Genomic DNA, 27,660 nt, shown 5'->3' with positions numbered 1-27,660 from the left:
GTAGACACCCTAAGCTATCTGCTGAGAGGCAAATTGAGTCCATGGAAGATTTATTTTTTTTTCCACAAGTTTTTGGAAAATGACAAAAACATGTTTTTATTTTTGTTTTATTTTTTACACAAAGTTGTCACTTAAATGATATATTGTTCACACAAGCCATAGGTATATGTGGAATTACACCCCAAAATACATTCTGCTACTTCTACTGAGTATGGGGATACCACATGTGTGAGATTTTTTGTGAGCCTAGCCACATATAGGAGCCTGAAATCCAATGACCACTTTGAAAGCCCGAAGGTGCGTAAATTCCTCATTTCACTTCCTCACTACCTATCACAGTTTCGGAGGCCCTGTAATGCCAGGATAGCACCAACCCCCCTCCCCAATGACCCCTTTTTGGAAAGCAGACACCCCAAGGAATTTATAAAGAGGCATGGTGAGTATTTTGAAGATCTCATTTTTTCCTACAAGGTTTTTGAAATATAAGAAAAGAAAAAAATATGTTTTTGTTTTCTTTCTTCATTTTCCAAAAACTTGTGGCAACAAACGAGATCTGCAAAATAGTCACCATGCTTCTTTGCTTCTTTGGGGTGTCTACTTTCCAAAATAGGGTCATTGGGGGGAGTTTGGTGCTATCTTGGCATTTCAGGGCCTCCAAAACTGTGATAGGTAGTGAGGAAGTGTAATTAGGAAATAAAGCCCTTTAAAAGCCTGAAGGAGCTTATTGGATTTTGGGGTCCTGTACTTGGCTAGACTGCCAAAATATCTCTCGCATGTGGTATCTCCATACTCGGGAGAAGTAGCAGAATGTATTTTGGGGAGTAATTCCATATATACCCATGGCATGTGTGAGCATTAAATCATTTAAGTTTTTTTTTTCATTTTCCAAAAACTTGTGGTAAAAAAACAAATTCTTCTCTTGACTCAACATGCCTTTCCAAAAAGGGGTAATTTTGGGGGCCCATGATAACCGTGGGAATGCGAATCACGTATATATATGTGATTCTGCGCACCCGTGACGCCATATAGCAGTATATATATTATATTATATAAGTGGTTAATAGCAAAATGTCAAAAATATTGGGTTTTTTTTCTCAAAATTGTCGGTCTTTTTTTTTATAGCGCAAAAATTAAAAATGCATAGGCAATCAAACTCCACCAAAAGAAAGCTCTATTCATGGGAAAAAAAGGCCGTAAATTTCATTTGGGTGCAGCGTTGCATGACCACGCAGTTGTCAGTTAAATTCATGCAGCGCCGTAATGCAAAAAATGGCCTGGTCAGGAGGGGGTGGGGGGGGGGGGGGTAAATCCTCTGGAAGGCAAGTGGGTAAGGGTGGCTTCATACTGCCCCGGTGCTGCGCCTTGTGCTTTGGGCAAAGCCAAGCTATCCCGCAGTTTTTGTGCAGTTTAACTGCGCTTTCCCATAGACTTCTATGAGGGCCTGCGGTTTTGGTGCGGTTTCAGTAAGTGCACCAAAGATGCAGCATGCTGGAGTTTTGGTGCACTTTCGGAAACCGTACCAAAACTGCAGGCCATCATAGAAGCCTATGGGAAAGCGCAGCTAACCTGTGGTTTTGTGCGCTTTAGCAAAAGTGCACCAGGGATGTGTAAAGCCGTTCTATTACTTCTCCAGTATTTGCTCCCTTAGTGACATGGTTGGGAGGAACCACAGTCTGCAGTGGAGGACATGCTATCCAACACACCTTGAAATGTCATAAAGTAGTGGCACCCAGAGCCACTAAAGAGCAAAGTCTTTGCCTCATGTAAGAAAAGTATTAAACTTTTTTTTCCAGGGTGCTTCTGATTTACTTTATCCTAGAAAAAGGAGTACTTTATGTGTTGCTAAACTCAAAGCTGAAATGATAGGTCTCTCTGCAAATAGAAAAGGAAATACCTCTCCTGCTGCTAGCTCTGATAAAGAGAATTTGCCCCTTGAATTCAGAAACCATCATTTCCAGGATCATCAATTTTTGGTGTCCCCTGCAGCACTCATTGGTTCCTCTCACTTACCTCTAGACTGGTACAGGAGACAGTAGTGATGTAGGAGTTGGTGTGAGGAACCTGAAGACTGTCCGACAGGAGATTGACAGGTCCTGCAAGTGTCAGAAGAGACTGTGGTGATGATTGTTTTTAAATCATAGTGCCGTTTAGTAGCGTAGGCAGTAGGAGGGGTAAATATTTCTATTTTTCTTTGCTTTTAGACCTTTTATGCCATTTTAAAGCAGTATTAAACCCAAAAGCAAACAATTATTATATTGCAACTTACCAAATCTTAGATGTGATGGCTGTATTAGTTTCCTTTTAGGTTTTCTATCTTCTATTTCCATCTGGTGATCCAACCAGTAAATCTGTTGTTTTTCAACAGAAAAGCCCTATTGCAGTAGCAGAAATAAGACAGACCATTTAACATTGACAGGTGTGCTTAAAATAACCAGCTTGTATTTATTCATGTCAAGCCTGTAGCCCAAAAAGGAAAAAAAACTGTTTCCTGTAACTGATTAAGTGTTATCTGGAGTTCAGCTTCAATTTGTTAGTGTATTTAAATCTGCTAGTACTTCTAACACTCCCTTCCCCCAGACTGACAGCTTTAAAAAAGAAATCTAATCTGGCCACTACAACTATGATTGGTAAGCTGCAGTATATATCATTTGTTACAGGTACTTATATAGCGTTGTTAATTCTATGCAGCGCTTTACATATATATTGTACATTCACATCAGTGCCTAACCCTCAAGGGGTGTAAAATCTAAGGTCCCTAACTCACATTCATACATACACATACTAGGGCCAATTTAGACAGAAGCCAATTAACCTACCAGCATGTTTTTGGAGTGTGGGAGGAAACTGGAGTAAATGGAGGAAACCTACACAGGCACAGAAAGAACATGCAAACTCCAGGCAGGTGGTGCTGTGCTTGGGATTTGAACCAACGGCCCTAGTACTGCCAGGAGGAAATGCTAACCATTTACCCACTGTGCTGCATATATATATATATACACTTCTATGTAAGCCCTACCCCTCACTCTCTTCACTCTCAGTACAAGCCTTTGGGTCAGGTCTGATCTGACTGAAAACAGACTCACTGTATTTCTAAGGCTGGACATAGAGGGCCAGATATCTCCTTGAGGTTGATGGGTGTGGAGATCATCTGCCTGTCATTGCATAGGTTGCAATAAGTGCTGCAATGCACACCAAGGGTGATAAAAGCACACACAAGCTTTTTTAATCCTTTCCTATACACACTTGCAGGGAGATTTGTTTTTTTTTTTACTTTGTTGTGTGTTTTCTGCAGTACTTTTATGGCCTTAAGTACACCTGATACTGCCCTTAATTGCAAAAGATGCTAAAAACTGTGAGCATTGCTTGGTCATATTAAAGCGTTACTAAACCCACAACAGTAAAATCAGTCTGTATATGCTGTACAGCATGCTTGTTACACTCACTGTGGAACCTAAGGGGTTAATCCTCCGCATTGTGTAAAAAGGCTTTTTGATCCTGTCTTCTCTGATCCTCCCCTTCTTCTACTGTCCCCAATATATCTGCTGATAGAACAGAACCTTGGGGGCAAGCTGCACATGCTCAGTTTGGTGTGTATTGCTAGAGGGTTTTTTTTTTGGGGGGGGGAGTGCATGTGATCAGCGCAGGTCCAATCAGTGCTGTCCAGACAGAGGGTCAGGGGGTATGCAGCCTCATAGGACAATCGGGGGAGAATGAAAACTCCTCCTACAAGCTTTAACCAGTTCTCTGCAGGGCACTGATAGAAGTCACAAGACTGCTGTAACTGCTGAGAAAAGGTATTTAGCAGTTTATATTTACTAAAATAATTGCATTTCCATGTTCTGTATACTGTGGGAGACCAGATATAGTGAATACAGGGTCCTGGGTTTAGTAACACTTTAACCCCTTCGCGCCGGTGCCTCCCGGCCCTTTAAGGGTTTCAGAAGCTGGGAGGCAGGGCGGGGTTTAGGGTCATGTGACTGCCGTGACACGCCATCACGGCAGTCACATGATTGGGAAAGGTCCCGATCGAAAGAGGAGATCGGGACCTTTCCGTGAGTACCGAACATGTGTGCTGGGAGCGCGCAGGGCGCGCGCTCTCAGCACATATGTCTTTTTTTAATAGAATGCAAATGTGCGGCTGCTCGGCGTCTAGGCCCAGACGCTGGGAGGCCGCACATTTGCGTTAGGCCAGTGTGAAGAGGTTAAGCCTTGCTGAGTGTATTTTTCATTAAAGTGGATATGCACCCGACCCACCCCCTGGTTTTTTTTTTTTCAGCCCCACTCACCTTAAGGTGGTATCTGCAGATGTCAGATACTCATCCATCCAGCGTTGTCCCACTGAGGTCCTCTCATGCCTGGCCACAGCCCTGTCATTCTGACATCATCGATAGGCCTGCCAGCTCTTCCTGGTTCAGTGGGCAGGCCTCCTGATGACGCACCAATAGGCCTGCCCCCTCCTCTTTTCCTCTATGGAAGGCTATGCCTCCTGGGATATGTCTCATCCATATCTCAGGAGGCACATCGGGCAGTGTGCACAACCTGGGAGAGGTGGGGCCGGACTTGTTTTACTAAAAAAAAAAATAAAAGAAAAAAAAAAGTGTGATACCTGTTGAATGGAGGGAAGTAGTGGAAGGGGGCAAAGGTCCGCTTTAAAGTGTATGTTTAGCCAAAACTTTTTTTTCTTCTTTTGTTTTTGGTTTCGGATGGGAAGGAAAGGGCTTCTGTCGGGGCTTTATTAATGTTCAACCCCATTGGAGGCATTCACATTCTCTATGTGTCCTATCTAGGATGGGATTCCCTTACTTGGAAAGATTTTGTTACTTCTTGTTTTGTCTGTGGGACAGAACTGGAGGTAATTCTCTCAAATTGGACAAAGGCAGCAAGAAGTCATACTGTATTTCTGTAGAAAGTAATATCGTCCTGTAAAAGCTCTGATATCGTCAGAAGCAATGTGACTTGATATTTATTATGGTATTTTGTTTAGCGCTCATATTTTGATGAGGAGTATATTAATTTTTTCTAACATGCTAAACAGAAGTCCTTTTTACAGGCACTGTTTCATCAAACACTGACAAGGATATAGAGGAATCAAATTTGTTTATTTCAAAAGACATCCCACAGGGAAGTGGACACCCAGCGCCTGAGACAGGTATTTATGTATACTTGGTAGTTCAGGTATTTGAAATACACTGAGTTTTACACTGTTCCTTTTGTCAAATGTTCCTCTCCATTCAGATCTGTCCATTGCAGTGTGTTGCAATACCACACGACAATGTAGCATGCACATGCTTGGAAGCACACAATACACGGTAACACACTACCATGTGTTTTTGTATGTTGTTGTGTCAAAACAAATGATGCATGTCCAATTTTGGTTAGCTTTGTTGCTTTGGGAGTCCATTCAAATGAATGCGCTACCTTGATGGAATGCACATTAATGTAGCTGCAACAGACTGGAAAAATCCAGTGAGCCAAAAGTTCATAAAGGTGGGCATTTTTGTCAAATGCAGCCTTTCTGTTGGAATGCAGCACTGCTCAAATACATGCAGACAAATGTAAAACGCATCACTTGTTGCAGTATTTCTTTGCCTGCAGTTCAAATGCACTTCAACAGGCCGTGCTGCATCTTAAGGGCTCTTTCACACGGGATGTACCCGTTTAGCGGATCCGTTTGCTCAACGGGTGATCTCTCCGCTGATCCCCGCTGAGCAAGCGGGTGAGAGCTCTGTGTCCCCTTTGCTGCTGCAGAGAAGACACAGAGCTGCTCGCTCTCCTCAATGGAGGGTCAGAGGAAAACGAACTGCCTGTTGGTTTTCATCTGATCCGACGGAGGAAGGGGAATTGGATTCCTATTCCCCAGCCGCTCCATAGAGGAGAATGGAGGTTCCAATCGGGTCTGAATGAAAAACAGGCAGGCGGACCCGATCGGAACATTGGTGTGAAAGAGCCCTTAGGCTACTTTCACACTGAGGAGTTTTTTAAGTGTTTTTGTGTTAAAAAAAGCACCTGAAAAGCTCAAGAAAAATGATTCCCTGTGTATGTGAATGTATATCTATGTATGTTTTCACACTGAGGCATTGCGCTTGCGATGTGGTATAAAAACTCCTGCTTGCAGCATCTTTGGGGCATGTTTGGTGAGTTAAAAAATGCCCAAAAATTCCCATTGAAAGAAATGGAAACCGCCTGAAAAGCGCCTCAGAAACGCCTCTGAGAAGCATTTTTGGTGCAGTTTTTAAAGTCACGTGTCCTTTAAAACCGCTCAGAAAGCGAAGCAAAAACACCTGTGTGTTTTTGCGGTGGATCGGTGTGAAAGTAGCTTAACCCCTTCACGCCTAAGGGTAAAACAAATCTAAATGCCTAAGCACAATTCTGCAACGTTAACATGTGATAGTAAAACCGTACATATCATCACAACTACTTTGTACATCCAGGTGGATTATACCTTGATTTTTTTCAGGACAAATTGGGCTTTCATTTGGTGGTAAATGGTAATGGATAGCTCCTAATTTTTTTTTTATTATCAAAGGAAAACTGGCCCAAAATTTAAAAAAAACATAAAAAACCTTTTTCTTTTAATTTAGCTGTGTGTTTCTTGTTACGACCATAACCTGCCACCAAAGAACAACCCAAAATAAATTCTCCAGCTCTTGTCGATCGCAGCGATACCATATATGTGTATGTTATTTGTTGTTTGTACCCTTAGTACAGCCCAGAAACAATAGTGCGCATTTTGTTTTTGTCTTTTTTTTTTACCTAAAACACACTGATACTGACATTAACACTAACTGACACCAATTTTTTTTTAAATCCTGACCTTGACCCAAACGCTAACCCTGGCACTGAACTAGATCAAAACTTGATCTAGGTATTTTTCTTTATTTTTTTTTTTTTATTATTTATTTATCTTCCTTTTTTTTTTACAAATATTTTTTTTCTCTCTATGCCAGGAGTTAGATACAATGTATCTCTCTTCTCCATTCATAGAGAGAGAGAAAAAACAAGGGGGCTGGGCTGCACAGTGACTGATCACTGTGATAGCCAATCAGAGGCTATCACAGCGATCACGTGACCCCAGAATTGGGAATCCCGAGTCCCGATCGTTAGAACGGGACCTGATGCTCTCAGTGACACTGCGGTCTCTATGCTGGAACGCTCCCAGCACAAAGACAGGTACGAAAACATGCGGCCCCACGGAAAAACCCCAGTTCCGTGAAGCCGCATATTTGTGTGACGTCGATGTCAAGGGGTTAAGAAATGCAATGCAACACAAAGCCAGTAAAATGCAGCCTCTAAACTGCCATCTACCCTATTTCATTGCAGTCAGTGGGAATGCATGAGCCTCTAAAGTATAGGTGACACACAGCACCTATAAAAGCATTCAGTTCAAAGAAGGCCTTCATACTTATTGTCATAGAACAGTGGTCTCCAAACTGCTGCCCTTTGCTGGCTTTTATCTGGCCCTAAAGGCATTATTCCTCCCACTGCAAGCAACAGTGTGGAATAGTTTCTCCCACTGACATTGACAATGGGGCACTATTCCTCTTAATGACAACAATGATGGGGCACTATTTCCCCATTCATACCAACGATGGGGCACTATTCCTCCCACTGACACCAACGATGGGGCACTATTCTTCCCACTGACACCAATGATGGGGCACTATTTATCCTATTGAAACCAGTGATGGGGCACTATTCCCCCATTGATACCAACGATGGGGCACTAATCCTATCATTGATACTAATGATGGGGAACTATTCCTCCCATTGATACGAACAATGTGGCACTATTACTCCCCTAATACCAATGATGGGGTATTGTTTACTCCCATTGACTCCAGGACATTTTCTTCTCCCACTGGTCACAATCCGGCCCCCTTAAAGTTTGAAGGACTGCAAACCGGCCCTTTGATTAGAAAGTTTGGAGACCCCATCATATAATATTGAATCATAGCGGACAAATTCACTGACTGCATAGATATACATCCCCTTCAAGTAGTATTTTGTAGATGTAGCTTTGGCAGAAATTACCGCCCAAGCCAGTATGAATAGGTCTCAGCTTTACACATCTAAACATTGCATTTTTTCCTCATTGCTCTGCAAAATTGCTTCAGCTCTGTCAGATTGTATGGGGATCTTGATTGAATTTCCAGCCATGTAGTTTCTTTGGATTAAGAAATGGACCCCGACTGGGATATTTCAAGCATATCCAATGTAGTTTTGTATTATACTTGGGGTCATTGTCTTGCTGGATGACACATCTCATTCAAGGGCTCAGACTGTTTCTTGCAGACTGCATCACAATTTCCTCCAAGTTTGTATGTGTTTTTCAATCTTCTGCCTATGTGCCTTCCAGGGCTTGCTGCAGAGAATATCACCATAACAAGATCCTGCCACCACCAAGCTTCTGGGTGGGGATGGTGTGCTTTTGATGATAGCTTTTGTTAGCATTAGACAAAAACCTAACAATTTAGTCTCATAAAACTGTAGAACCTTCTTTTAGGTGACTTCAGAGCCTTCTGACAAACTAAAGCCAAGATTTCTTTTTCTTAGCCACTCTCCTATAAAGCTGATTGTTGAAGCACCCAAGCAAGTTTTGTATGCATAGTATCTCCAGTCTCAGTCATTGAGACACGCAACTCCTTCAACCATAGATCTTTTCCAAACCTTCCTTACTAATCTCCTTACTGCATGTTCATGGCTTGATTACACCATAGGACATCTGTTAGCATGGGCAGAACATGCAAAGGAATGCATTTTGTAAACTGTGTTATTTCAGTGCGTTTTTGACACATATTGTAGTGCATTTTTATTTTCTTTTACTATGTGCTGCTAGTTTGTCAAAAATGCAACGTGTCCTATTTATTCCTTCAGCGCACACCAACTTTACTGGTGTGAATGAGGCCTCCTTATTTTTGGTGGAAAGCCTGGTCACAGCACATTTACAGCTGTGCTATATTTTCTTAATTACTGATTTACTGATTTTAGATGGTTTTTATGGTACCTTATTTAAGATTTAAATATAGAGCAAATGTAAAAAGTTGAGTTTATTAACTCTTTATATGAGAGTATTTCTGTTGATCAGTAGAAAAAGAGTGATTTTTTTTTTTTTTACATACCTGTAAATTCCTTACGTTGGTGTACAGTACAGGACTTGTATTCATAGGACATGGGTATAAGCACGCTACCATCAGGTAATTGGACGATGGCAAAACAAATTGCTGGGGCCACATCTAAGGGATGCTCCTATAACCACACCCACTCTGTGAGATTCCATTTTTTAGCAAAAAAGACCGCATGTGTGAGGGTGAGCAGATCTTTTTTGCTACAGTGGGAGGGCTGTACAGGGGGAGACAGGGTGGAGCCATACCCATTCATTTAAATCCAAAAAACGAAGCTTAGTGCAAAACAAATTCACCAAATACTGTGTACAGCAGCACTCAAAAAACATCAAGATACAGATGCAAAATACATTTAAAAAAAGTTTCACTGTTAGTTTAAATAAAGTAAGTAAAAGTAATGTGAATCCTATATAAACACCCAGAAGTGCTATAATCAAAAGTCCATTCCATAACAATAAGTGATGCTGCAAATCTTCTGTGGCACCCTCTGAGTTGCACCACCAGGAATAACAGCTGCTTACCGACATGTAGACCCCACATTATAAAAAGTTTGTAGCAGTTGTTATATGTTAAGGAACCTCTCAAAGCCACCATATGTAAAGCCAAAAACCACATGAACATTCAACAGGGTCCACATCTAATCTTCAACTCCTCTCTGCCAATGACATCTATTACAATAAAGCACAAACACAAAGCTTCATGTGTAGAGGGTGTAAAACTTCTACATTTTATTGTTTCACAATAAAAAGACATTTGCATTAAATCAAAGCATGTAAGACCAGAAACCACAAACACTCCACTAGGTCTGGCGGACATCATGATTATAGGGCGAAGTCTGCCTTTTTTTTTTTTTTGTGTCAAATACCTTTGCGAGGATGAGAGATAATTTTCTAACAACACTTTATTGAAGACTTTTGCATTCATGGGAGTATTTTAATAACTTCTGGATAATAATCAATATTATATCACTGCTACTGTACATTTTAGCACTGAAAGTTTGTACTTCTTGGTGTGTAGTCTATGTTTATACAATAAGGAGGGTTAATGGACTCATCTGTCAATTATTTGTCATTTCAATGAAATACAGTACAACAGGGTGATCTTTTTATAGTGCTTACAAGTGTAATTGTATGCTTTTCTCATTTTCAGGAGCAGTCTTGCCACTGGCTCTTGGTTTGGCAATAACATCATTACTGCTCTTGATGGTAATTTGTCGTCTCCGGCTGGTAAGACACAAGCTGAAGAATGCTCGCCCATTAACGTCAGAGGAGTCAGACTATCTCATTAACGGCATGTACCTGTAATACAATATGAAGCAACGTCCTGTCTTTTCCATTAAATTACTGTCCATGTAAAATAAAATCAGAAACCACCCAAGAAATTAAATGTTTCCATCTCAGATTGGTAGTAGCCTACTGTTTAAAAAAAAAAAAAACATAAAAAATCTCCTCAGTTTAGGAGACTTCCATAACAGATACTTCTGGAAATGTAAATCTGCTGTCTATCCTGCTGTGCTCAGTGGTTTCTCCCACGAACCTCCACGTCACTACTGTGCCTGGAAGATCCACTGAGCACAGGGGTAGACTCGCATGACATAGAAATCAAGTTTACGAAGACACATTGTGGACACCAAATACAGCATTTAAAGAAGAAAAATGACCTGAGGTCTAAAGGTCTGAGACAGCTGTGTGAGGAATTACTTGGCCTTATTGGAATAAAATCTCTTTTAAATAGAAATCAGCTACCTGCATATTAAAGTGGAACTATACTCTCACAATCAACACTGACTATTTTTAATCCTTATGCTGCTAGCATTAGTAAATTGATAGGAAAGTAGAATATATTCACTTTTTTTGTGTTATATATCTTCAGTTACCTTTTGGGTTTCAGGCCTAGGAAAATATTGGCATACATCACAGGCATCTTCTGAGGGTCTTTCTCAGCTAAGCATACCCTCCTGCATGCCTGAACTAAGGGTAGATGAATTACAGGAAGTAAATGCTACATTAATCATCTGACCTTACTCAAGATGGCCAGAAATGCTAGGTAGTGTTTTTCAAAGTGATTTCTCAACAAAATAAAGCATGGATAGATGGGCGAGTTTGCTTTGGATATTAAAATGAATTAAAGAAGTATAGCCAAAGCTTTTGTGGTTAGATTTCTCCTGGGGATTACAGGAGTGCAGGGCCGACTTTAACGTGGGGCAAAAGGGGCAGCTGCCCAGGGCCCAGTCATTGTTGTGGGGTCCAAAGAAGCTGCTCCCTGAGCCCGCGCTGCCCCCAAGGTTTTTCCTTCAGCCTTAATTCCGCCACCTCCAGCACTGCTCACTTCTGTCACTTGTAAATACAGAAGCACTACTTCTGTATTTACAAGTGACAGCGCTCCGGAGGCCACTCAGAACCCTCCCTGCTTTACACATCAATCTCTATAGGAGAGCAGAGGAAGGAGGGGGCGGGAAATCCACACAGGCAAAAGCTCCTCCTTACCAGCAGCCTGCACAGACACGCTGTAAGTATTCCTCTGCAGCCCCACTGTGAAAATGTGTGTCTGTGAATATCTGTGTGCACACCCCTCAACCCTGCACTCCCTACATAGCGTACCCCTTAACCCTGCACTCCATAAAATGTAACCCTGAACTCCATACACAGCGCACCCCTCAACTCTGCACCTCATAAAAAGTGCACCCATCAACCCTGCAGTTTGTACATAGTGCCTCCTTCAAGCCTGCACTCTTTATGTACCCTGGCAGCCCATCCTCGGAGATGCTGCTCACATTGGGCTCTGTTCCTACCTGCACTCAGTCAAACTTCATAGTTGTGTGTTCTCTGATATGCTCATTGCTAATAACAAGTTCAAGAATTTTCTGTCTATTGGTGGGTCTTGTCCCCTCTGCAGTCTGTGGTGTGCAGGAAGGGAGGAGATTGTGTGCTGTAACCTCTAGCAACCAATTAGCAGTAATAATGTGCAGTAACCTCTAGCAACCAATCAGTGACCAGTAATGATCTGTTGTAATCTCTCAACCAATCAGTGAGCAATAATAATGTGCAGTAACCTCTAGCAACCAATCGGTGTGCAGTAACCTCTAGCAACCAATCAGTGAGTGGTAATGAGGTGCAGTAACCGCTAAGAAGCAATGGGTGAGCGGTAAGGATGTGCAGTACCTTCTAGCAATTAATCAGTGAGCAGTGATGATGTGCAGTAACCTCTTAACAACCAATCAGCAAATAGAAATTATGTGTTGTACGCTCTAGCAACTGATCAGTGAACCAAACTATGAACTAGTCAGTGAGCAGTAATGATATGCTGTAACTTCTTGCAACCAATCGCTGCCTGATCTGCTGCAGTAAACTGATTTTGAGTCTAGCTGCTATTTGTTGTATGTCTCAGAGTGGGGGGCTGGCGGCTAGGTGGTCCCAAAAAATAAAGTTTGCCCAGGGTCCAATCAATATTAAAGATGGCCCTGCAGCAGTGAAGTTTATTTTGCACTACTGTGATGTCACAGAGCCAATACAGGCTTTGAAAAGTTCCCAAACATATGGTTGGGATCAACCCAGAAGCCTGGACTGGCATCTGGCTCAGCCTCTCAGCGATCTGCCTGGAGCGCCAGCGAGTGCTGGAGGGGCAGAGCAGAGAGACGGAGACTGACAGTCACAGAATACTGATAACTGAGCGATCAGCAGCATTTATTTTAATTTAACCCATACTTCTCTTTTAAATAGTGTTTTATGTTTGTGGTGCTCAGATGCAGTGTAGTTTCGTTTTAACCACTTGTCCTCTGGAAGATTTACTCCCCTTAATAACCAGGCCATTTTCTGCTGTTCAGCAGTGCGCTATTTCAACTGGGAATTGTGCGGCCATGCAGCGCTGTACCCAAACTAAATTTATGTCCTTTTTTTTCCCCATACAAAAAGAAAGCTTTTTGTGGTATTTGATCACCACTGGGTTTTTATTTTATTGTGATATAGATGAATAAAGACCGGAAAGTTTGGCGCGCACCCCCCCCCCCCCCAATATTTTCTACTTTGTTATAAGAAAAATGTCCAATAAACTCAAAGTTAGTCATACATTTAGGCCAAAAGCATTCTGCTACATGCCTTTGGCAAAAAAAAATCCAAGCAAGCGAATATTAATTGGTTTGTGTAAAAGTTAGTGTCTACAATCTAGGTATATATATTGGAATTTATGCAGCTTTTACTCTGACTGCCCATCATATTGCTTGAGGTTCTAAAATGCCAGGGCAGTACAAAAACCCCATTTTTAAAAGCAGACACCCTAAGAAATTTGCTGAGAGGCATGTTGAGTTCATGGAAGATTTTATATTTTGCTACAAAGTTTTGGAAAATGACAAAAAACAAAAGAAAAACTTTTGTTTGGAGCAATACCTCACATGCATGGTGAACTCTGTTTACATACCAACACAGGACCACCGCTTGCGTTTACGTGCGAGCATGGGGGGTGAGGATGACTTTAATTTACTTTTGTTTTTTTGCACTGTCCCTTTCATATTTTTTCTGTGGATAACTTTTATTGTTATCACAGGGAATGTAAATTACATTATATATATATATATATATATATATATATACACATATACATACATACATACATACATACATACATACATACACACACACACACAGTCAGGTCCATAAATATTGGGACATCGACACAATTCTAAACACTTTTGGCTCTATACACCACCACAATGGATTTGAAATGAAATGAACAAGATGAGCTTTAAATGCAGACTGTCCGCTTTAATTTGAGGGCATTTGCATCCAAATCAGGTGAACGGTGTAGGAATTACAACAGTTTGCATATGTGCCTCCCACTTGTTAAGGGACCAAAAGTAATGGGACAGAATAATAATCGTAAATCAAACTTTCACTTTTTAATACTTGGTTGCAAATCCTTTGCAGCCAATTACAGCCTGAAGTCTGGAACGCATAGACATCACCAGACGCTGGGTTTCATCCCTGGTGATGCTCTGCCAGGCCTCTACTGCAACTGTCTTCAGTTCCTGCTTGTTCTTGGGGCATTTTCCCTTCAGTTTTGTCTTCAGCAAGTGAAATGCATGCTCAAATCGGATTCAGGTCAGGTGATTGACTTGGCCATTGCATAACATTCCACTTCTTTCCCTTAAAAAACTCTTTGGTTGCTTTTGCAGTCTGCTTTGGGTCATTGTCCATCTGCACTGTGAAGCGGCGTCCAATGAGTTGTGAAGCATTTGGCTGAATATGAGCAGATATCGCACTTCAGAATTCATCCTGCTAGTTTTGTCAGCAGTCACATCATCAATAAATACAAGAGAACCAGTTCCATTGGCAGCCATACAAGCCCACGCCATGACACTACCACCACCATGCTTCACTGATGAGATGGTATGCTTCGGATCATGAGCAGTTCCTTTCCTTCTCCATACTCTTCTCTTCCCATCACTCTGGTACAAGTTGATCTTGGTCTCATAGGATGTTGTTCCAGAACTGTGAAGGATTTTTTAGATGTCGTTTGGCAAACTCTAATCTGGCCTTCCTGTTTTTGAGGCTCACCAATGGTTTACATCTTGTGGTGAACCCTCTGTATTCACTCTGGTGAAGTCTTCTATTGATTGTTGACTTTGACACACATACACCTACCTCCTGGAGAGTGTTCTTGATCTGGCCAACTGTTGTGAAGGGTGTTTTCTTCACCAGGAAAAGAATTATTCGGTCATCCACCACAGTTGTTTTCCGTGGTCTTCCGGGTCTTTTGGTGTTTCTGAGCTCACCGATACGTTCCTTCTTTTTAAGAATGTTCCAAACAGTTGTTTTGGCCACGCCTAATGTTTTTGCTATCTCTCTGATGGGTTTGTTTTGTTTTTTCAGCCTAATGATGGCTTGCTTCACTGATAGTGACAGCTTTTTGGATCTCATCTTGAGAGTTGACAGCAACAGATTCCAAATGCAAATAGCACACTTGAAATTAACTCTGGACCTTTTATCTGCTCATTGTAATTGGGATAATGAGGGAACACACACCTGGCCATGGAACAGCTGAGAAGCCAATTGTCCCATTACTTTTGGTCCCTTAACAAGTGGGAGGCACATATGCAAACTGTTGAAATTCCTACACCGTTCACCTGATTTGGATGTAAATACCCTCAAATTAAAGCGGACATATATATATATATTATAGTGATAGGTACTCTTTTTCTGAGAAATCTGGAGTCTATTAGACTCTAGATCTCTCCTCTGCCCTGTAAACATCTGACCACACCAAGATTGGTGCGATCAGATGCTTTCCCAATGTTAAAATGGTGCTGTTTAAATCCGGCGAAACGGAAATGATCGTAGTTTCCATTCTCTTAGACCAGGGGTCTCCAAACTATGGCCCTCCAGCTGTTGAAGTACTACAAGTCCCATGATGCCTCTGGGAGTCTTGCCTGTGGCTGTTAGATTCTTGCAAGGTCTCATGGGACTTCCAGTTCCTCAACACCTGGAGGGCCATAGTTTGGAGACCCCTGTCTTAGACAATAGAAATGATTGGAGGCATCTCAGTCTCCAATCAGCCAGCGAAAGTGTTGGCTGCATTCTCTGGTTCCCCGGTCAGACGGGAGAGCAAAGAAAACCTTGGAAGGCAGCGGGGGGGGGGGGGGGGGGGGGGGTGTTAACGTGTTGGTTCATACAGGTATGTCACTAGTGCTGTAGCTGCTGTCTGATCGCAGTACATTGTGGGCGGGCAGAAAGTGGTTACAGCAAATACTGACCAGTGTGACTGTAACTTAGTCTGTTCATTTCCAGAGAAACTACAGGTTTGGTAAGGCAATGGGCTGGTATATTACATCTGTAACGCTCACTATTGCTATTATTTTGATGCTGGGATGCTAAATATATGTTCTTGCCGCAAAGTAATCGCACACATAAGGGTTTTACAAAGGTCTCTGCTGATTTATTTCATTTGCCAAGGTCATGCAGCGTTAGCGTTCTTGCCATCTGTTCAAAGACATCACTGATTACAAAACAAAGTAAAAATTAGCAACTTGTATGCCACTGTTCCCGGAATGACAGAAAGCAAAAATCCTTCAGATCCATTATTACACAGTCAGCCTGTAAATCTTTTCATTCATGTCAATTCAAAGTAATAACAAATGACACCACACAAAAGAACTACCTCAGGAGTGTTCCATTGTTTTGTACTTTATTTGGCAAAGCATAACTGCATAAACTGTTCAACTGCAAGAACATGGCTTACACAGCACGTGTTGTACACAGCAGTGAACTATAAACTGCATCAACAGGAAAAAAGCTTAGATGTAACATAGGCTGCCAATTATTTCTTTATCTGAAAACGATGAAAACTATTTGTGTGTTCAGACTGAACAGAATTGTTTAAGGTGACTACAGCTCTCGAACTGAAGGTACCAGGTCAATGTGCTCAAGCACCTGTGGGGTAGCAAGAAACACACATCTTGGTAGTTAAGTGAAGTTGCTTACTGCATTCACATGCTACTCTAGCACACCACACCAAAAAGAAGAAAAAAAAAAAGCTCTGAGAAGGAAGCTCGGTTCTAAATGTTTAGCAGCATTTAGCAGAAACGTGAAATTGTGCATGTAGTGTCATTTTGCTAATTAATTTACCATTGATGCTGAATGATGCAGTTTTAATGTTTCCAGATAATAAACAATATATATGCAATTTTAAATAGTTCACAATGTGGTGCATTTGCACTGGGTCGAACACTGGCATTTTAAAAATGCATAAAATGAGGGGCAACAAAAGCTCAAATTAAATCTCAAATTAAATTTGCACAGTTTACATTTTTCTTAAAAGCCAAAAGGGAAAAAAGAAACCTCCATGCCATTTTCACAGGGAAACAAAATCCAAAACAAGCTGCACCGATGAGGAGTCTGGGGGGGAAAAAAAAAGCCTTCAAGAGCGCAGTAGAATCACCACGCCATAATACTATGTTTGGATTGGAGTGACGAAGCCATTACAATTCATCCCTGCAGAAAAAGAGAATAGGAAATTAATGGTTACTGGTTAAAGAGCATAAAACATCCAGTTATACAAGGCAAATGCAAAGCAAAAAGCAAGATAAAAATTGCATCAGTCATAAATACACACAAGCATGTATATTTATGCACTTTAAGTACAGTGCACACATTTTAGTTTGTGAGTAGATAAAAGGTATATAAAAAAAAAAAAGGACACACACACACACCCCTCTATTAACTATACCAACCAATTTCTGAATGCAGCACATTCCAAAGAAATTAAAAAGGTGTAACTCTAGATATACAGTTGTGTTCAAAATAATAGCAGTCAGACATCACTAACCTGATCAATCACTGTTTTTGGTAGAAATGATGTTTCTACATGGCAAATAATTTACTAGCAGGTGTAGTAGAGTAATAGAAATCCAACAGACCCAACAGTCATGACATGCATGCTGCTGATTCTGTGTAATTGAATCACTAATTGAAAGGGGCATGTTCAAAATAATAGCAGTGTGGAGTTCTATTAGTGAGGTCATTCATTCTTTGAAAAACAGGTGGCAATTATTGCCCTTATTTAAGGAAGGAAGGCAGCAAATGTTGTACATGCTGGTTACAGTGCATTTCTCTCTGAAATTCTGAGGAAAATGGGTCGTTCCAGACATTGTTCAGAAGAACAGCGTACCTTGATTAAAAAGTTGATTGGAGAGGGGAAAACATAAAGAAGTGCAGAAAATGATAGGCTGCTCAGCTAAAATGATGGCAAATGCTTTAAAATGGCAACCAAAACCTGAAAGACGTGGAAGAAAGCCAAAAACTACCCTTCGAATGGATAGAAGAATAGCCAAAATGGCAAGGACTCAGCCAACAATCAGCTCCAGGAAGATCAAAGAAGGTCTAAAGTTACCTGTGAGTACTGTTAGAATTAGATGGCTATGTGAAGCCAAGCTATCTGCAAGAAGCCCCCGCAAAGTCCCACTGTTGAAAAAAAAAAAAAAAGGACATGTGCTGAAGAGGTTACAATTTGCCAAAGAGCACATTGACTGGCCTAAAGAGAAATGGCGCAACATTTTGTGGACTGATGAAAGTAAGATTGTTCTTTTTGGGTCTAGTGGCCGGAGACCGTTTGTCAGACGACCCCAAACACTGAATTCCAGCCAAAGTACACTGTGAAGACAGTGAAGCATGGTTGCGCAAGCATCATGATATGGGGATCGCATACCAGGGATCATGGATCACTTTGAATACATCAGAATACTTGAAGAGGTCATGCTGCGTTATGCTGAAGAGGAAATGCCCTTGAAATGGGTGTTCCAACAAGACAACGACCCCAAACACACCAGTAAACGTGCAACATCTTGGTTGCAGACCAACAAGATTGATGTTATGGAGTGGCCAGCCCAATCCCCGGATCTTAATCCAATAGAAAACTTGTGGGGTGACATCAAAAATGCAGTTTCTGAGGCAAAACCAAGAAATAGAGAAGAACTGTGAAATGTAGTCCAATCATCCTGGGCTGGAATACCTGTTCACGGGTGCTAGAAGTTGGTTGACTCCATGCAACACAGATGTACAGCAGTTCTCAGAAACAGTGCTTATACAACTAAATATTAATTAAGTGATTCAAAGGAAAGCAAAATCTTCAAACATTTTTCAGTTTATATAGTGAATGTTTGAGTTTGTAAAGAAGAATACAAACAAAATTTTTTTGAACCGTCTAATATTCACTTTTCTTCAATTTTTTTTTTAGAGGAACAACACAAATTTGATCTATTTTTCTTCATGTTTTGATTTGGAATAGAATGTGTAGTGTTCCCAATGCATTTGTGTGTATGGAAATAAAAGCTATTAGAAGGATTTTGAGATTTATTCACTTTTTTCAACACACTGCTATTATTTTGAACACAACTGTAGTTAGTCCATGGGCAAAACATGGCTGCATTAATATTTCAAATGTATATATTTTTTTATTTCTATCACTGGGATATATTCTAGATATATATATATCCCCTCGATAGGAATGGACAAGATTCCCAAGTGGAGAGTCTGCAGTGGCAGCTGTGAAGCTCCCCATGGACCACAGACTGTGTACAGGGGTGTATAAGACATTAGAGGGGCTGCTGTGGCGGGTTTAACGTAAAGGAAAATTTTAGTATTTGTATATTTCATGGGAGTGTCATATATAAATGCTATAGAAAATCTGAGTGCTATTGTTTTTTTTTTTGGATACCAATATCTTGGAACCCTACAACTCAAAATCAGCCCATTGTGGTTGTCTTTCTATCCTTACATAATGTTAAAAGGTCTCTGCATCATTAAAAACTTACATTTTACTTATTTCTTGATGGGGGGGGGGTCTAATGAATTTTTGTATCATAAAGAACACAGTGGGAATACAAAAATTCTAGGCGGGCAGTTAAAGAAATCAAAAGATAAATATAAAAAAAGTGGGTGACAAAATATAACGTTCACAGATAAATACATGGCTCCCTGTATGAAAGCACCTGCTGACCTCTACATGGAAATGCTAGTTGCCTGGTAGCGTCTGGGCTCCTGTACCAAGTCAAGTCAGAAATTTCAACATGCATATTTGTAAAGCTTTCCTTTAAACAGCAAAAATAACTGCAAAGGACTATATATGCCTTGCAACTGAAAGCGCAAGTTTAGGTTAGTATACCCTAACATAATAAAACTTTTTTTTTTTGAACCGTTATATTAGAGAATGCAGTTTTGCATGGACCAAAAACACTATTACTGCATACCATTATCTTAAAACAAGGGAACCTCAAAAATCCTTCAGCTTTGAGTTTGGTTAACAGCAGACCTTCTTGGGCAGGAAACACTATTTCACAAATAACTGTAAAATAGAATAACCTATGTTTGCAGTTAAAAGTCCCTGTAATTACAGTAAAGCAACTCAAAAGAATGAAAAATGCAAAGGGATTTGAAATGGCAAGCTGACTCTTTCCATGCTTACACTTCTGTACCAGAAGTCATGCACAGAGGTAACGTGGGATGAATTACTTCTGAAATCACCATCGCAGCATGCCAGGGTTTACTTTGTTAAGCCAGTGTTAATGGTATGGAAGTAGCAGAAAGCAGTGACAGCAGCAAATGCAGTCATTACATTTATCTGCTAAAATCCAAACCTTTCACCTTGTTTGTGTTTGGAAGAAGAAAGAGTGGGACAGAAAATCACTTCCACCTTGACCATTGCTTTTCTTTGTCTGTTAAAGGCACATAGATCACCCCCATCAGAGGTTTCATTTTGACACTTCCATCTTCTAATTTATCATACTGCTCCAACATCTGGTTTCCTCCAGCTGGCCCAACAGGTAGTATTAATCTTCCTCCAGGTGTAAGTTGATCTATAAGCTGTAAAAGCAAAACATAGCATTTCAAGCACCATTGTATTTTGCAGTTGGAGTCAAACATGTTTCTGATACTGAGCCAAAGCAGAAAAAAAGAAAGAAAAAGTTCCTCACACGCTATTTCATACTCTCAACACTTCGGATTCCTTTCAGTCACTTTGTAATAGATAAGCACACCTCACTTCTATATTGAAGTGTGTTCATTTGCTAAACAGTGCAAACTATATATTGTATATTCCACATTTCTAGCACTGAATGAAAAAAAAAACAAAAAACGAACAAGTGAAGTAGTTGTGCGCTGGCAAATGGAGTAAATTAATTCAAAGAATGTTTTAATGCATGCTGTGTTAGTACTGGGACTGTAATGCAGCACATTCCTGTCAGTCCAAGAAGGTGTGCAGGATATGTGCGTCAACATGGGAGTGCAATGAACAAAACTACATACTGTGATCTTGAATATGTACAGAAAGAAGTGAGACACCGCTGGAGATGTTGGGATTGGTTTTAGAGAGATTAGAAAGCTGCCCACAGGGATTTAAAGGGACAGGAATTTAACTCCAAAATTTTCAGGAATGACAAGGCAATGTCCATGTGGCTGAAAATGTTGATGCAAAATGTTTCCTGGTAAATTGACACTTAAGTATGCATATGACTTCATATTTGTGCACAAACCAAATAATGATATAGACTGACAATATCCAATCATCAATGACTATCAAACAAAGTGACATACTAGTGAGTGGATAGCCTGATTTCTGTTATGGCGATATATGGGGGAAAAAAAAAAAAAAAAAAAAAGGGATTGTTGGACTGCCACCTACAGGAGGATTGGACTCTGCTAAACAAAAAACTGTAGGTCAAATCCTTGGGTATAATCCCTCCTACTGCCATCATGGTTCCGTGTTATAGTAAAGCAGTATCAAGTTCATAATCATAAACACATAGGGGTGGGACCAATGTCAACAGACTCCAAGAAAAGGATTTTCTAATCCAGGCTATAACCCCTTCTTATACCAGCATACATTTGTTTTGTATCAAAGTATTACAAAGAGCTCAATAATAGACACAAATGGTTGGGATCTATCTCCTTCAACAGATTTCAATGACAGGAGAAGACCATGACTCTGAATGATGGTTGGTCTATCTGAGCCACTTAGAATTGGTGGATCAAGAAGCAGGGGAACACTTACTGGACCCATGTAAGATGACAAAAAAAGGAATCAATCCCTCAGTTTATCTTTGAACCAAGCAGAAGTTAAAAGAAACACACAGCATGAACCACATCCATACAATGGAAGGAATTTTCCTTTTGGTGAACTGGAGCCAGACAGAGGGATGGAAGGACTGTGTCCTGGTTAAGTTGGAAGACAGAGACCACCTTAGGAAAATCTCCTGCACAAAGGTCTTAAGAGTGTGGAAAGCCAATGGTCTCTGAAACAGAATAGAAAAAGCAGAGATCTGACCCTTGATGATGCCAAATACCTGATGGCACGAACATGAAAATTCTGCCAAGAACAGGATTTGCTCTACCTCTCTTGCCGCAGTGAGACTTCTTGTTCCTCTCTGATGGCTGAATGTACAGTACCACCACTAACTGGATCGGAATTGGATGACCCTCTCCAACAGTTTGTTCTAATGCTGAAAAGCTGAGTAGAGGGTTGAAATTTGTGGGCTAAGGAGACGCAGGCAGGTGTGAAGTAAGAAAACCAAGGAAGGGGCAGAGAAGGAAACTGGAAGCTTGTCATCTTGGGATCCCACCTCTTGTAGCCAGACAACAGGGATGCAAGACATCTGGGTGGGTGCAAAGGGCAACAGACAAACGCCCACTCTGGAAAAAGGAGGGCACACATTCATGTCAAAGAGGGATTTTCGCTGCAGTTGGCAGCTTTGGAGTACCAGATCTTGCAGCTGGGTGGAGAGCCATCAATGTAGAAGGAAATCTCCTGGCAGGAAATGACTTGGCCTGTTACTTAAGTTCCTTCCACTGAAGAACAGGAGTGCTTTTGCCCCTAGTAGCATTCTAGATGAATCCAGAGCCAACCAAGAAACAACCCTAGAAGTATATGCAGATCCTTATGAGAAAGCTCTGCAGATCAGTGCCTAAGGTTAAATAGTCCTATGAATGGGTACTGTGAGAAAAAAGCCAAGAACCTTCTAACAGGCTATCAAAGCTAACTTTTAATGTCAGACATTAAAATGCCAGCAGTGGGTAGATCCATTTTAAGGGATTTGGACCAATCAGACATGGTTTGGCAAAGCAAAATGAAAGTCAAAATTGGGTGTAGGGCAGGGCCCACCAATAAGAACAGTTCTAGGAAGGCACCCTGGCCGCTCCTCAGTTGGTTCCTAAATAGAGGAACATCCTCCACCAGTATGGTAGTTGTGTTAAAACAAGAAATGGCCAGATCCACAACATAAATGGACCACTTTTGAAAATCATCACTAAGCAAGTACAGAGACAGCAACTGCTTAGGGGGGGAGCAAAGAGCTTATCAATCCAGAAATAACAGGCAAAAAGAGAGAGTGCAAACAGAAAGTCTTTGCAGCCTTAGCAGTCCTATACAACCCAAAGCCAGAAACAGCACTAGGAGATCCTCTAGCTTCAGAGTGGTATGCACTGCATCAATAAGGTCTCCTTTTAACCTGGGAACAGTAGCAATGGGCTGCAACTTCATAGGAGAAGACTCATTTATGATAGACACTAATGATTCAGAAACTCTGTAGCAGATGGCTCAGAAACCATCAGGTAAATCAATTAAAGAATCTGCTAGTCAGAAAATGCTCCCAGCAACCAAACAAAATTGAGGGGTCTAGCCTGAATGGCTTACCCACTAAGCGAGTCTTCACAAACAAGGGGAGAGAGAGGCAATGGCAATGGTTGCAGCTCTTGACCTGGAAAGTGTGCCACAGCAAGGGTCACTTCCTGGATCAAGCCGCAATATCCAATCCAGTGGGGTCCTGATGCAGTACAAGCAAAAAAGTCATGCCAAGGAGAACTGCACAGGATAGCTGCAAGTCAGAGAAACCATCAGTAACTGTGTAAAAAGGAGTCTTGATTGAAGAAAAAAAAAGTTGCTAGAAAATTAGATAGGTCTTTAAAACGCAGAGCTGATGTCCATCCTCCTAGGACACTAGAAAAAAAACTAAGACATGATGATAGTTGGAGAGGCTACACTCGGTTTTTAATTATGCTTTAATGATTTATTCTTTATAACTTTATGATAAACATATTTTTTTCTGAAACAAAATCAAAATTAACAGCCTAAAAGCTGTGTAAGTCAATAGTGAAGATCTCCCTAAGAATTTTTTTTTATTTTATTTCAAAACAAAATTGTTACATACTGTACTTGGTCATTTGTGAGCTTTAAATCTAATAGGAATTAATTAAAGTATATAAAAATCATAAAAGCAGCTATATTAGTCTTCCCCACACCTCTTATACGTCAGTCTTCTACATGAAGCACCTTGGCAATTTTTGATATTATATGTCCTTTCACTGGCCATAGCCTGAACTTTCACTGTAACTACTTGTAAAATTAAAGTGCTTTTATGATGCTGAAACTTTGGAGTGCTCTTCTATTCTATTTGATGCAGTGAACATTACTGCTGAAATGGATCTCACCAAGTGGACTCATCACCTTTTGTGAAGGTAGAAGTGGTTTGATGTGTTATCAGTCTCCAAGAGTGCTACTCAAGTGCAATGTTTTTTTTCTTCTATATACAATTCAACATTTGTAAATTTATTTGGTAACATTGTACATTAAAAGAAAAATTATACTTTTATATTATTTCACTGCACATTAGCAACAATAAATGTATAATTAATACATACAGCTTGTGGTACAACAGGTGCTGCTGCCCCAACGTGAATAGCATCGTAAGGTGCCTCTTCAGGATGGCCCATTCGTCCATCGCCAACTGATATATACACATTAAAGAAAAAAAAAGAAAAAGAAAAAAAGGTCACATTTTATATGTATACTGGATTCATGCACCATAGTGAAACAGGTCTTTAAAGGGAATTGTTATTTTTCCCATATAGTTTTAAGACATGTACTTTAAAGTGGCTAACTTAATCTCATCAATTTAATGCATTTAAAAACCTGTATTTGTGAATAATTTGCAATTCTATATGTACATGGGTGCAGCCATTTTAAATATTAGGCATCCATTTTCGGTTTGTTGCTTAGTAGCTTTTATTACAATTAACATTTCACTTGTCACAGTAAAATGTAGGTGGTTTATTCAGTAACCGTTTAGTTGTCACTCATCAAGGGCCATGACTGCAAGGTATAAAGCACACCTACAGATCTGTCTATGAACCATCAGGACAGTACAGACTAGCAAAGTAGTAAAAGCCATCAAAAGCTAAATTTAGGCAAAGCGCATGTCAAACTGAAAACTTTTTTTTAATCTTTAAATGACGTGGGAAAAGAAAATTATTTTTACTGTTAATGGAGATAGAGAGAGGTTTTAATTCTTTCCCACTGTATGCAAAAATAATAAAAACATTTTAGTTGGACATACACTTTTATACAACCTTAACAGAGAAGTATGGGCTTTAGAAAAAACAAAACAAAAACACAACAGTATACTCTCCTAGGTGGATGCAGCATCAATCTGAAGCTGTATCTGCCCCCTGACAGTTCTGCACAGAGAACAGAGTGACCAAACACTGCATTTGTTCAGTTCTCCCCTCTGCTTTGAGCAGAGAGTGGTGAATGTCAGTCACGGACTCTGCTCTGCCCCTCCAGCGCTCACTGAAGCACTGGGCTGTGGAGGGAGCAGGAGAGGCTGGCTCAAGCTTTCAGCGGCTCTATGGGAGGCTGAGCCAGCTGCCGACCCAGGTTTATGGGCGGATTCCGACCACATGGTTGGGATATTTTTAGATCCTGGACCGGCTCTGAGACTTCAGCCCGTTGTTGGATGAAAACAGGTCACAGGAGTGCAGAACTAACTGCATTTCTGTGATCTATAGAAGTACAGCCAAAAATAAAAAAAGAGCTTTGGCTATACTTCTCCTTTTAAAAGTTTATTTAAAAACATTAAACAAGCAAGAGTGTGCATAAACACTACATGATATCAATTATGACATTTATAGAGTACTTCTGAGCTCTGAAATTGTCCCAGTACAAAGGCTGTTATTACTGTTCTACCCTTTTGGAAATGTCAGTTTCCTGGCTACCATGCTGATCCAATGGCCTTGCTACTTTTTCAGTGACTTACCCTGAACTCTTAGCGGACCTTCCTAATCTGCATGATTGCTTCAGATCAGTGACTGAACGTATTAAAGTCAGTAGTTGACATGTCATCCAAGCACCTTGAAGTTTCAGAAGGAAGTCAGCAATGGAAGCTGATCAATCCTCTCATGGCAGGTTTATTTTAAGACCAGTTAGTGTATGCATATATACAGATGGAGAGGGTAAACTTGAGGAAAAAGTAAGGAGTACCTTACTTTTTCTACCATCCTGAGAAGATGGCAGAAAGTAAAAAAAAAAAGCTTGCTTCGCTTTTAGCCATTTGTCTTTCTTCCAAGTGTCAACGCAGGCCACACAAAATGGTGGAAGAAAACACTACTAAAAAGAAAAATATGAGTCATCAAACCTTCCCAGCATCTATTTCTTAGCAATGTGTTAGCTCCTATCTAAACGAAGGATTTTTTTAATAACCTGTACAATCCTTCTCTTGGAGTACAGTACAGGACAATGGCTTCTTTAAGTTATGTTGTTAGGGCAGCCCATGGGGGTTTGGGGGGGTCCTGTACCGTACTTTAAGAGAACTGCCAACAGACCCAACACTAGGGAATCAAGTTCCCAACTCAAAAATGGCTTGAAGCCAAAGATGTTGTCAGCAGAGGCTTGAACAGTCTCCTGGTAAAACAAATGTGTGAACAGAAGTCCAGGTGGCAGGCCTTAAAAATCTGAAGCTAGCCATTTAGTAGTAGATTTTTAAACAAAGCGTACAAATATTTGTATGGAAATTCACTTCGGTACATAACATATACAGTTCAAAAGTATTTATTTTAAAATGATCTTAGCCACCCCTAACAAATGGAATGAGTGACCAACAGTCTCTGAAAGAGAATGGCCAATGCCAAGGCTTTACCCTTCAGGGTGCTGAAGGCCAAAATGTTGCTTCGCTGCAGATTAAAGAAAGGACAGATATATCCCACAGAATATCATCTAGGACAGGGGTGCTCAACCTTTTTAAGAGTGAGGGCTACTTAAATAATTTGGTAACTGGTTGCAGGCCACAATTAAATGAAATGGTTCAGAATTTCAAATGTTTTATTTTGAATAGCATAACGAACATTTTCCTCCTGCAGCCGCTGAATGCCAGCAGAAGGGAGAGGAGAAGCCAGCTTTCAAGTTGTTGCAGGAGGGAAATGGAGAGGATTAGTTCCTGTATATGCCACCCCTCCTGTCCAAGTGTAAAACAGAATGCAACAGGGAGACCGCATGGGCCCCCTGGAGGATGAGGCAGTGTCACAATTGCAACTCCTGACGCTACACCAGTGGTTGGTCGGTGCTTTGAGCAAGAGGCAGGATTGTGTCCCTTCTACAGAGGGAGGGACTATGCATACAGAATGGGCCATTGCCTGAATGTGCCACAGGATATGCGCCAAAATTACTTGCAATGTGAAAAGTGGTGAATGCGATGCTATTGGCCAGGAAAAACTACTTAAAAGTGGCACACGCTAGGCCATGGCAAACTATTTCAAACTTGTGCAGAAGCTCTGGAAGACACTGCTCCTTGCCTATTGTACCCTTGCAGCCCACCCAATTATACCCAAGGCAGGAGCCAGGTCTTCAGGGATTACCCCAAGGCTGGGAGAGAGAGGGTTGAGAGGGGCCCACAGTGGAAGGGGCAAAGCTGATGACTCGCCACACCAGGGAACAGGAACCTTACCAGAGGATAGACCACTAGGTGAAAATTCCCTGCTTTGGGCACTTTGGAAGGGCACACCCTCTCCTCCATGGCAGAAAGCCTTCAGGGACTATCACTACCAGAATTTTGATTACTGTGGATCTCTACAGCATTCTGCAGTTAACTACACTGCATTGCTGTTTTGAGGGTAAGCATCACAGGCCAGCCTCTTGTTTTCCATGGATCAGGGTCCAGATATGGTTCCTCAAGGCACTGCCAAGGGGCAACTGATTGCAGTTCTATTACTTCACTGTCATCAATGCAGCT

At 40.9% G+C, this 27,660-nt stretch overlaps 2 protein-coding genes across 5 annotated transcripts in view; one reads left to right on the top strand and one right to left on the bottom strand.

Moving 5' to 3' along the window:
• LRP11 (LDL receptor related protein 11) overlaps nt 1-10,521 on the top strand; it is a 50,754-nt gene extending 40,233 nt beyond the window's left edge. For all 3 annotated transcript variants that reach the window (XM_089676281.1, XM_089676280.1, XM_089676279.1), the window contains 2 exons: nt 5,051-5,149; nt 10,272-10,521. In XM_089676281.1, the coding sequence (XP_089532407.1) occupies nt 5,051-5,149; nt 10,272-10,426 (254 nt within the window). In that variant the 3' untranslated portion in view covers nt 10,427-10,521. The remainder of the gene's footprint in view (nt 1-5,050; nt 5,150-10,271) is intronic.
• A 5,760-nt stretch (nt 10,522-16,281) lies between these two features.
• The window catches only part of PCMT1 (protein-L-isoaspartate (D-aspartate) O-methyltransferase), a 99,425-nt gene continuing 88,046 nt past the window's right edge, over nt 16,282-27,660 (bottom strand). Inside the window, exons 6-8 of one of the 2 annotated variants that reach the window (XM_089676277.1) lie at nt 24,299-24,384; nt 20,301-20,470; nt 16,282-17,104 (exon numbers count right to left, since the gene is read on the bottom strand). In XM_089676277.1, the coding sequence (XP_089532403.1) occupies nt 17,092-17,104; nt 20,301-20,470; nt 24,299-24,384 (269 nt within the window). In that variant the 3' untranslated portion in view covers nt 16,282-17,091. Of the gene's footprint in view, nt 17,105-20,251; nt 20,471-24,298; nt 24,385-27,660 lie in introns of both variants that reach the window. The other variant, XM_089676278.1, reaches the window with a different exon arrangement.

Source organism: Staurois parvus, unplaced genomic scaffold, assembly GCF_062004578.1.
Source record: "Staurois parvus isolate SC_StPar_1 unplaced genomic scaffold, SC_StPar_1.0 ptg000165l, whole genome shotgun sequence".
NCBI lineage: Eukaryota > Metazoa > Chordata > Amphibia > Anura > Ranidae > Staurois > Staurois parvus.
The sequence above is the reverse complement of the archived record's forward strand: the minus strand, read 5'-3'. Positions and strand labels throughout refer to the sequence as shown.